The 11,620-nt window shown below is 36.6% G+C and overlaps 1 protein-coding gene across 1 annotated transcript; it reads left to right on the top strand.

Moving 5' to 3' along the window:
* The first annotated feature begins 2,917 nt into the window (after positions 1-2,917).
* LOC125276417 (tripartite motif-containing protein 29-like) lies at positions 2,918-11,170 on the top strand. Its single transcript, XM_048203852.1, has 7 exons — positions 2,918-3,291; positions 4,983-5,562; positions 7,532-7,627; positions 9,785-10,018; positions 10,124-10,301; positions 10,467-10,524; positions 10,723-11,170. The coding sequence occupies exons 2-7, from the start codon at positions 5,014-5,016 to the stop codon at positions 10,844-10,846; spliced, it is 1,239 nt and encodes a 412-aa protein (XP_048059809.1). The 5' UTR covers positions 2,918-3,291; positions 4,983-5,013; the 3' UTR covers positions 10,847-11,170.
* Positions 11,171-11,620: the final 450 nt, after the last annotated feature.

Genomic DNA, 11,620 nt, shown 5'->3' with positions numbered 1-11,620 from the left:
CTGGGGGTTAGAGACTGAGTCTTTGTTGATCTGCAAAAACTCTGTCAAGGAGCTGCGTAGTTCAGCCACAAATGTACAGTCCTGTAACAGGGAGGTGTTAAATCTCCAGTGATTGTGTCTGGAGCCCAACGATACCGTGGTTAAAGATGTAATTACTGGAGAATGATCAGATAAAAGAAGTGGCAGAATATTAACTTTACTAATAAAGGGAATAAGAGAAGGGGACATAAGTAAATAATCAGTCCTTGAATAGCTCTTATGACAAGCTGAAAAAAATCCTTATATGTATAATCCTTAACACCGTCATTTTGCAAATGCCAGATGTCACATATGTTAGTGTGTCGCAAAAATGAATTAAAACAACCAGAAATTATTGAATCAGCCTTAGAGGCATGAGATCTATCTAAGTGGGGGTCCAACACAGTATTAAAATTGCCCCATAGCACCATAAGACAGTCCTCTAAACTCACAACTAAACATAATAGTTCTTGAAAAAATAAGGGATCACCCTTGATGGGTGCATATACAGACACAAAAGCATATTTAGTATTATTTACGGAACTAACAGCATAAGTGATTCGGCCTTCTGTATCTCCACTCGATCTTATAATTGAAAAATCTAAATTACGCTTAGACACAATCAGCACCCCTTTAGTTTTGTTGGCAGCCGAAGAGGAGCATATCACTTTAAAGTACCTATTTTGAAAGCGATGCACATCAGCTGCTTTCAAATGAGACTCTTGTATAAGGGTGAGATTGACATTTTTGCTTCTTAGGTAATCTAAGCATTTAGTTCATTTAACAGGACTATTTAACCCATTGACGTTCCAAGACAATATATTTATAGCCGTATATTACTAAGGAAGAGCAGACCAGCCCAACCAGAACTGAGGCGGGAAGAGAAGATAGCGGTGATCCCCCGGAAAGATATCGGTGATCAGAACAAATGCATACACGTACATGTTTATAAACATACAAACATTACGCATAAAAATACATGCATAATACAGGTTAAACTTATTTGGATGGTCTCGGGCATAAAACAAAAAGCAAAACAAGAACAGTAACAAAATGGGTAGCAAGCAAAGAGTTGGAACACACTCTTCTATCTGCCCTGAAGTAACATTCTTTGGATACGCAACCAATTTAGCAGTGCGGCTCGTCCGTCATCACCCAACCCGCTCATTTTCCGGATGAAAAGACAATCAAATTTTCTCAGTAAGCTCCTCCAGAGGAACTGCAGATTCGTCTTCATTCACCTCAGATTCTCGTGACGCCGCCGATACAGCTCCCTTCAGAGAAGATTTTATGGCGGGATCCAGATTGAGAGCGAACTTTTCAACTTCCGCTGGTGTCTCAAGAAGTGAAATCTTCCCTCGGTGAATAACTTTCACTACCGCGGGGTAAAGCAAAAAGGACGTTATTCCCAGCTGAGTTAGCTTCTTTCTCGCCGATGTCATCGCTCTCAGACAAAGTATGGGTGCTGTAGTCTGGGAAGAAAAGCAGCGGCGTTCCCATATGAAGAATTTGTCCAGTGGCATGGGCTTCATTCAGGATCGCATTCCGATCTTGATAACGTAGCAACTTGAAGATGAATGTACGAGGGGTTGTTTTTGAGCGTTCGCCGCTATATATACGGTGGGCTCTTTCAATCTCCATAACTTTGCCGGCAAGGGAGGGAATCCATTTAGGGAGCTGATTTTGTATAAATCGCAGAGGGTCATCTCCTTCCACACCCTCTTTCAGCCCTACTAGATGGATATTGGACTGGCGACTTTTATCTTCGATTCTTGCCAACTTTTCCTGAAGGGAGTCCACCGCTAGCTTAATCTCCACTGTGTCTTTTTTTGCGTTACGGAGGGCTGCCTGCATGTTGTCAAAATTGTTTCTTATCCGACGAACGTCCTCTTCCAGACCTCCAAGCCTCTCCGCAATCAGGGCGAATTCTTCTTTAAACAGCTTGTGACGAGCAGGGCAGGCGAGAGCCGTGAGGGAACGGCGCGAGGCCGGTGACACCAGTGTTAACGATCTTCACCTGCGAGTCACACCGGCCTCGAGTCTCTCACGGAGGAGCTCCAGAAGCATAAAAGGAGGAGCGACAACAGCGAAGGACGAGAGAGGACCAGGCCTGGACTTTATTTTATGTTTTGTTATGTTTGTGTATTACTTTCGTTTTGTTTATTTTGAATTAAAGTTGTGTTGAATGTTCACCAGTTCCCGCCTCCTTCTTCACGTATTTACAAACTGTGTTACACAGCTCTCTAATGAAGCTGAGGTGCATCTTTAGCATCTTTAGCGGCAACAATGGTGCAAAGTTCCCCCTCAGGAACACATTTAGGGTCTTTAACTCACATTTTCTCCGGGGAAGCCAGTGTTAATTGACGTTTTGCCATCTTTATTCGTTGCCCCGTTAGCAAAGTAATCAAAAATTAATCAAGCGTTGATGGTTTACTGAGAACAGATAAATTCCGGATACCGAGTCTGGGAGCAATCAAACTACACCGCCATTGCTATCGGTGGGTCACGTGATCTCTGATATTTTGTGTTTATAAAGCATAAACAGTTGTATTTTTTTCGAAAATGACCGATTGTTTCTCTAGATAAGACCCTTATTCCTCATCTGGTATCGTTTAAAGCCCTTTGAAGCTGCACTGAAACTGTAATTTTGACCTTCAACCATCTGGAGGCCACTGAAGTCCACTATAAGGAGAATAATCCTTGAATGTTTTTATGAAAACCTTAATTTCTTTTCGACTGACGAAAGAAAGACATGAACATCTTGGTTGACATGAGGGTGAGTAAATTATCAGGAAAAGCTTATTTAAAAGTGGACTAATCCTTTAAATGGCACAGAAACTTGCTCTTAATTATCAGGAAAATCAGTGTTCATTTATTTTAACACTCATTACAGAAAAAACTATTTAGTACATCTGCAGAAAGCATCAGGTGTAGAAACAGCTGTACAGCAGCTTCAGTAGAAAGTCAATGTCCAGCTTAAGTGTTCTCATGTATGTACTGGGTGTGCTGAACGCTGTTACCGGAAACTCCCGCATTGTAGAAGGCAGAAGTAGTTCAGCACTAGTGTTCAGGTTGTATCAGGTAGAATTGGCCACTGCCTCTTTAACAGCAGCCCACTCATTTCCTGTTCAGTTTCCTTCTTCTGCAGAAAACACGAATCACACGCTCATTAAAAAAAAAAATCTATTCCATTTCTGTTGCTCATTTGCGTTATTTTATTATCTCCAGTAACACGGTTGACAGTGGAGTGACTGAGACTGGTCCAAGACAGAGGTAATAAAAGTGTGTTTGTGTGTTGAGGTGAAAAATTAAAGGTTTTTATCCACATTCCAGCTCAGGAAGTTGTTAGGGCTGTATTGTTTTACTTTTTGTGTAGTAAATCTACAAAAAAGAGCTTTCACCACTACTGAACCTGACAAACATGGCAAACAACACTGCATTTATAAAGTGTGACTTTACTCTTGTCAAGCTCTTGTGAGAGAATGCTTTGAGAATTGAGCAGCAGGGTGTTTTACAGTAGGGCAAATGTGTTTCCGAATTTTACATGTGTAGTGCTTTTCTTAGGATGGTGCAGATATAGAGCCTAGTAAATATAGTGATTTTATATATATATGTGTATATATATATATATATATATATATATATATATATATATATATATGGGGTAACACTTTACTTGAAGGGGTGTGCATAAGACTGACATGACACCTTCATAATCTTGACATGACACACGTCATGAATATGAAGGAGGTTTTATGCATGTTTATGACAACTGTCATTAAGTGTCATTCGCTCAATTATGTCACTTTTAATGCAAAGATGACATTGTTTGAGATGTCTTTGTTACGACAACTTGACATAAACCAACACATCATAACCTGTCAGTGTCTTTGTCATGACAACTTGACATTAGCAAAACATCATAACCTGTCATAAACATGACATAGCAGATTAATAATCAAACTTAAAAAACTACTTAGCTTTATGGGTTAAGATTACATTACATTATTTTGGTAGCACTTCAGTATAGGGAACACATATATAAACGATTAACTATGACTTTTCCCTCAATAAACTCTTAATTTACTGCTTATTATAGTTAATTGTTAGGTTTAGGTATTGGGTAGGATTAAGAATGTAGAATAAGATCATGCAGAATAAGGCATTAATATGTGCTTTATAAGTACTAATAAATAGCCAATATTTTAGCCATATGAATGCTAATAGCAATAAGCAACTAGTTAAAAGACCCTAAAATAAAGTGTTACCATTATTTTATAACAGTGTAATCTTTTTTAAGAAATTTGAAATTGTCTATTATCTGACCTTCTGTTGGAGGAAACTTAAAAAACAAAAAACAAAAACAAAAAAAAACATGAAATGAAAAATAGTCATGACGCTGTTATAAAATTATTTGTCAGAGTATTGTCACTTAATGACATTTTAATGACAAGTTCAATTTGTACCACTGTACTTGAGCTCAAGATACATATTTATGACACTATTATAATGGCCTCATGTCAAAACCAACCACATGACAGTTTAATGTAATGTTATCCCATAAAGCTAAACGATGTCAAGTTGTCATGACAAAGACACTGACAGGTTATGATGTGTTGGTTTATGTCAAGTTGTCATAACTCAGACATCTCAAACAATGTCATCTTTGCATTAAAAATGACATAACAGAGCGAATGACATTTAATGACAGTTGTCATAAACATTCATAAAACCTCCTTCATATTCATGACACGTGTCATGTCAAGATTATGAAGGTGTCATGTCAGTCTTATGCACACCCCTTCAAGTAAAGTGTTACCATATATATATATATATATATATATAATATAGTGAAACTTGAGAAAGGTCCAGATGCAAGAAACAGTGGTTCATTCTTTTTACTTTCATTTTCATTTCATTACCTCTCTGATTTCAGAAGATTGTAAACTCCTGTTTTTCTACAGTGAATCTTCCTCTGGGCTTGAAAACACCAAAATGGCAGAATCTGTCTTTGATCCTGAAGATAATTTAAACTGCCCGATCTGTCTGAATCTGCTTAAGAACCCAGTGACGACTTCTTGTGGTCACAGTTTCTGCATGGACTGTATTAATAGCTTCTGGGATCGAGGTGTTTACAGCTGCCCTGAATGCAGGACAACATTCAACCAAAGACCAGCTCTCAGCAGAAGCAAGGTACTGAATGATATTTTAGAGGGAACGAAGCAGGAAGCTCCAGCTGGACCTGGAGACGTGACGTGTGATGTTTGCACAGGAAGAAAAGGAAAAGCCATCAAGTCTTGTTTGGTTTGTATGGCTTCTTACTGCCAAACTCACCTCCGTCCTCATCTGGAGTCTGAAGCTCTTAAAAAGCATGAGCCGGTTAAAGCTTCTCCAAATCTCCAGCAGCAGATCTGCCCTCAACATCATAAAGCTCTGGAGGTTTACTGCCATGATGACCGGAAGTGTGTTTGTGTGGTTTGTATGGGGAATCAACACAGTGGACATAAAACAGTCTCCGCTGCAGATGAAATGGCAAAAAAACAAGTAAGACCTCAAGGACCACATCTAATCTTACCTGTAAGATAAATAATTGAGATATTAAAGGGGTCATGAACTGCATTGTTTTGTTGTTATTGAATGTTTCCTGTGGTGCACTTATAATGTTAGTTTGCTTTTAAAGGTGGGGTAAGTAGTTTTTAAAAAACACTGTTTGGAAGTTAGTCGGGCCGACACCAACAACAAACATGTAACCAATCAGCATTAGGGGTCGTATGACGGTAGAGGAGACAGAACGAGCAAGAGGGAGATTTGGGGAAAAAAACTACAGATAGAGAAATGAGACAATACAAAAGAATATCACTATATTCATTGGTAGTGCATTCGCCTCACCTGCCAGCAGCAATCAGGCTGGGGTTCGAGACTGACTCGGAGCAGGGCGGTTAGGATTGGAGGGTGAGTTTTGGAGGCGGAGCAATGAAGAGAGGGGTCAGTTTGATTGGGTTGTTTTCAAATATCAACAATGTCCAACAGCATTATTGAAAAACTACTTACTTCATCTTTAACATCTAAAATTGTCATAATTTAGAAATAAGTAATTTCTACCCTGATTTTAGCCTCTGATTTGAACGCTCTGTTTTAAGGGGCGTGTCTCTGTGAGACTTCAGTGTAAACGCCCACTGCTGTGATTGGCTGACATGTTTGCATATGAAATAGCTAATATTACTCTCTCAACTTTTAGCAAGTTTTTACTATTACAGCTCTCAAGGTTAACTAATCGTGAAAAGTGTTGCATTACATTCAGATCGTGGCATGAAAGGTTGCAGTGATGAACATTGTAGTCGATCACACACATGTTGTTGAGATCATGAAAGCAGCGATCTCATCATTGCAACTCAATTTCTGCACACTAACGAATACTTTCACCAACTAACAGTGCAAACACCATGTAAATAAGAGATTCATTGAATAAAACGTGAGTTTTGGTGCGAGTCCAGAACTCAGTCACTGATAAACTCGCTCTGTTTGATTGACAGCTCCAGAGATTGTAAAGGGAGCGTTCTTTGATTGCTTTCTTTATATAATTTAATCACCGTTTAAATAGATTATTTTCATCCTACTGAGAGAAACAAGGTGAAGTTGAGCGTTTAGTCGCTGATTTGATTTACTGACACACAGACAAAGATCATGTGACTGTACATGAATCATTAATATCAGATCAGGCATTAGAATGAACACAGTTACTGACATGTTGTTGCATTACTGTCGAGTCCATATCGTAAAAGTCCGAAATGCGATTGATTTACCAAAGAATCCACAGTGAAATGAACCGAATACAAATAAATAAAGCTCAACTGAGAGATTCACATTGTTGAAAATAATAACCATATTCCTGCATTAGGATCCTCTGGCTGTTATTTTTAGTCCAGTGAGTGATGCTGTGCTCTTCTCTCTTCCTCATCTCAAGTAGGTGTTGATTTTCTTCTGCAGAGGCTATCTATTACGTCATAAATAGGCACGTGTCAGTGACGATAGCCAAGTGGTAAGTGCGTCGACATATGGCACAAATGTGTTCACGGCGACCTGAGTTCAATTCCTGTCTTGAGGTCCTTTGCCGATCAAAGGCAAAGGCACAATAAGCCCATAAATATAACTTTAATAAAAATAAAAAATAAATAGGCACATTTCAGGATCAGTTGTTTGCTGGGCTTGGTAACATTAAAAGCTGTTTTCAGACTAACAAGGATGTTTTTTTTAGTTCTGGATATTCTTGTAGTACGATGAACTCTTATATATATATCAAAAGCTCAAGGGAAGTTTGATTTTTCAGTTCATGACCCCTTTAAAGAATATCTTGTTTGTAAGAATAAGTAGCTTATGGTAGCAAATTAGTAACAATAGATGCAGGAAGCTGTTTTTTGTTTTTTTGTTTTTTTGATTCCATTTGACTGTTGATTTTATTGTTGTTTTAAGTTGCTGAAAAACAGGATTCTTATTGATTCAAATTCATTCACAGGAGGAACTGAAAATGATAAATATGAATTTCATTCAGAAAACCAATGACTTGAAGAAGGAGGTTCAGCAGTTTAAGGAAGCTGTGATCTCTTATAAAGTAAGTGTGATTAACAGCTATATATGAGGGTTTGAACAAGATGGAAAAGGCAAGTTCTTATCAAGTCCCTCCAGGATTTTGCGTAAGTTTTTACTGCTTTCTACGGCCTAAAATGACTGATTTTGCTGTGGCATTTCTCAAAATTTGCGGCATTTCTTGTGTAATTTTTTTGTGAAAATACAGAGTCAACATTCTTCTAAATATTTTTATTACTTTTCTGAGCTCAAGAACCACTGGACTCTGTCATTTTAAAAAGGAGAACACTGATAATAACAAAATATAATTTCAACATTTTATTTCATATGTAACACCAAATAAAAAAATAAAAAAAATGTTACACAGGATTTTGTGAAACTATGGGAGCATGGTTGTCATTGAGAAGGTTTTGTATATTTTATCAATCAATTTTGTATATTTTATGTATCAAATATGATGCAACAGGCTTTGAGGAACGTTTATTTGTTCATCTATCAATCATCATGGTATGCCTATTGCATTGCATTGTGTTTTGCCCCTCACAATAAAAACAATAGAGCTTTCATCATAAAACTAAGCATATCTTCTTACCAAGACATATTGTAAGAGATATAGAGTGACAAATTATATTTATATGTATTTTATGTAAGTAGTCTGCTGTACTGTTACACAAATCTCATTGATTTACATAAATAACAACTGCAGCAAACTGCAATTTTTGCTCAGTTTTGGCCTCTGAATAAAGTTAAGCTGTTTTCCTCCTCCATACTCTCACCATATCATACTTTATGGGCCATAAAATCCTGGTGTATCAAATATATGACAAAACATAAAACACATGCAAACTTTTATTTTTTGTCTAAAAGTTAAAAAAACTTATTTTCTGACTATATTATTTCAAGCTTTACAGGGTTGATTAGTATTTTTATAATACAACAAAAAAGAACCTTAAATATAACAGTGGCCTACTTTTGAAGAATACACAAAATGTTTCCATGTTCATGAAGGCACTGTGTTTTCACTGTATGACCCATATAACCTTAACATATTTATTGTTCTTAATTAATTAGTTGATACATTAACCCTTGTGCGTCAATTAATAAAAGTTACACATGGGTCCATGGACAAAAATGTCGGTGTCAAAAACTATCACTAAAATGTTAAGCTTGGGAGCACAGACTTAAGTTTGGTCTCATTTTAAAGGAAACCCTTGGCAGATTATTATTGAATTAAAAAATAAAATAAAAATAAAAATAAATTCTAAAGTGAAACCAAAAATGATAGAGGTTTAAGTTAAAATTATTTATGAATATTTTCATGTAAAATATATATTTTATGAACATGCTGAACTCTAAAACTGCTTAAAACAACAACAACTTGTTTCAAATTTGAGGTTAATATCTCAAAAAAATGAGCTTTCAGTCAGATTTTGTTTGGGCGCAGTACCAAATTTTCCCTTTAGATGCCAGAAAAACTCCGCTGGTGCAAACAGTGGTTGGATTTGTGATTTGCAGTAGAGTTTTTCGCTATCAAAATATTACAAGCACACACACAATTTTTTTTATTACACGCATATAAACGACACAATTATAGCCCCATAATTCATCCAATTTGCATTATAATATGCAAAAGCAGAAAACAATAAATTGAATATTTGCTTTATAGGCCAAACCTTAGAAAATGGCACCATCTGGTAAAGAAAAAAAAGAAAGAAAAAAAAAAGTAAAAATTTTAATTTTGAAGCCAACAGAATGAAAGCCTATTAACAAAGATTGCTTCATTTTATAGTTAAATGGCCCTGGGGTTAAAAATGTGCAGTTTTAATAGGTTTCAATTTTGTCCTTAAGGTCCTGAGAGGAACTATTTTGTGTTACTTGTGTAAAATAGGTTTCTTAAAGGAAATGAGGGTGAAATAGTAAAATTCCTATAAAAATACACACATGTGCCAAAATGTATGTAGTTGGCATTAACACAGGTGAAATGATTTAAAAAAAAAAAAAAAAAACTGAAAAAGACAAAAATGTCCATAAGGTCACACAAGGGTTAACTAATGTGACCTAATCGTAAAGTGTTATCAATTTTTATGATTGTTTCAGCTATATAATGTTTCCTGGTCCAATGTGTCAGAAGTTGTGTGTGTGTGTGTGTGTGTGTGTGTGTGTGTGTGTGTGTGTGTGACAGCGCTCTGCACAGGCAGCAGTGGAGCACAGCGACAAGATCTTCACTGAGATCATCTGCTCCATTCAGAAGAGACACGCTGAGGTGAGAGAGAACATCAGAGCTCAGGAGAACAAGGAGGTACGAGATGCAGAGAATCACATAAAGACACTGGAGAAGGAGATCTGTATACTGCAAGAGGAGAACCGTAAACTGGAGCTGCTTTTACATACAAAGGATCATGTTTACTTCTTCCAGGTGGCAAAAACAAAAAAACTTGTTTATGAAATGCTGCACTGTTGATACACTTTTATTATTATTATTATTATTATTATTACTTTTTTTTTTTTCCTTAAATTGCAGAATAACTCTGTCTCTCCTGGAATTTTAGAATACAATTCATCCAGAGATGTTAATAACCTGACATTTGAGAGAGCAAAACAATCTCTCTCTGCGATGAAAAGCCAGCTGGATGAAGTCTGTGAGGAGCACATGGGCAGAATATTAAGCAAACGTGTAATAAAAATAACCCATGCGAAAAGTAAGTACATTTTCTAATTAAAAATGGATCATTTAAAAGGGGCTATATGTAGAATTCAGAAACTCATTAGTTATTACTGCTTGTGCTCATGTAACGTACAAGAGACTGAACGTGATTCAATGCCCTGATATACTTCTTTTTCATTCTTCATTTCATGTGTCACAGAACGGAAGAGAGGAGCAGAGTGGGATCCAGATGAAGCAGCAATGGAGAGTATGCTTGAGTAAGTTTTAAAAATAGAAATAAAAACTTGTTTCTAAAAATGTGTTTTGATTGAGATGTTATCAAATAAATGAAGCCCAAAATTACAGATCCCAAACTTTTGAACGGTAGTGACTGTGCACATTTAGCAACTATCAAATCATTTTTATTTTTATGCTCCTTAAAATGTGTTGATTGCTCTTTAAAACTTTGATTGCAGAGACGATGATGACTCCGAAGACAAGTCAGCCCCGGCAAAAAGAGTTTTACAGGCCCCTATCAGTCTCACTCGGGGGGACCTTAATATGAATAAGATATTATTACATCAACATGCAGACAAATAAAAACATTTCTAGGAATGACAACAGCACTACAGTAATATATGCGTTCCTCCATCATTTAGACCTTACATTTGTGGATCTATTTCAAAAATGTCAAAAAACAGCTTTTCAACACAGTCTACGTTTGAATTCGACTGATTCGAATCTGGCTCTGGAATTTCAGAATGAGCATAGCCTCGTTTCAGGTGTGACGAGTCCGAAGATTATTCCAGTTATGAATTAATTATTCTGTCACATACTTTTTTAATGCAGGTGTTTTATTCCTAACAAATTTACTATTTAATCTAAATATTTTTCCATCACATTTTATGTGCATTTTATTTTGTTGAATAAAGAGTTTACATTTTTTTACATCTTGTGCAGTATCTTAAAATGTGCAGACATAGTAATTTTTTGAGAAAACCAATACGACTCATTTAAAATTATGTACTACTTACAATTACTGCATGCAAGTTTCAGAAACCCACTTTAAAAATGCCAGAAAAGCCAATACCTGTCAAATACAATAGATCATCGCTAAGACATGGCATTGACCATTTATTCAGATTCTTAATGATTTTTAGTACAATTAGCATAGAATGGCTATAGGAAGTTATTGACATTATTTCTATTATACTTACTATGTGAGCCTTTGAAAGCATTTGGCTGCAGAAAGACGCGTTCGGCGTGTGCACTGCGCACTAGTGGACTTTTGTTTTCAAGCACTCAGTTCACTCTCGCATGGACACACACTTTCCGTGCCATCACAAAAATTGGGCTGCACATGGACAGGGAGTG

This window comes from Megalobrama amblycephala, linkage group LG10, assembly GCF_018812025.1.
Source record: "Megalobrama amblycephala isolate DHTTF-2021 linkage group LG10, ASM1881202v1, whole genome shotgun sequence".
Classification (NCBI taxonomy): Eukaryota; Metazoa; Chordata; class Actinopteri; order Cypriniformes; family Xenocyprididae; genus Megalobrama; species Megalobrama amblycephala.
This window is presented reverse-complemented; position numbering and strand designations above follow the sequence as displayed.

Coding starts and splice junctions, on each gene's coding strand:
- LOC125276417 (XM_048203852.1), top strand. CDS start 5,014: ATGGCAGAATCTGTCTTTGATCCTGAAGATAATTTAAACTGCCCGATC. Junction 7,628..9,784: donor AAGCTGTGATCTCTTATAAA/GTAAGTGTGATT, acceptor TGTGTGTGACAG/CGCTCTGCACAGGCAGCAGT. Junction 10,525..10,722: donor GCAATGGAGAGTATGCTTGA/GTAAGTTTTAAA, acceptor CTTTGATTGCAG/AGACGATGATGACTCCGAAG.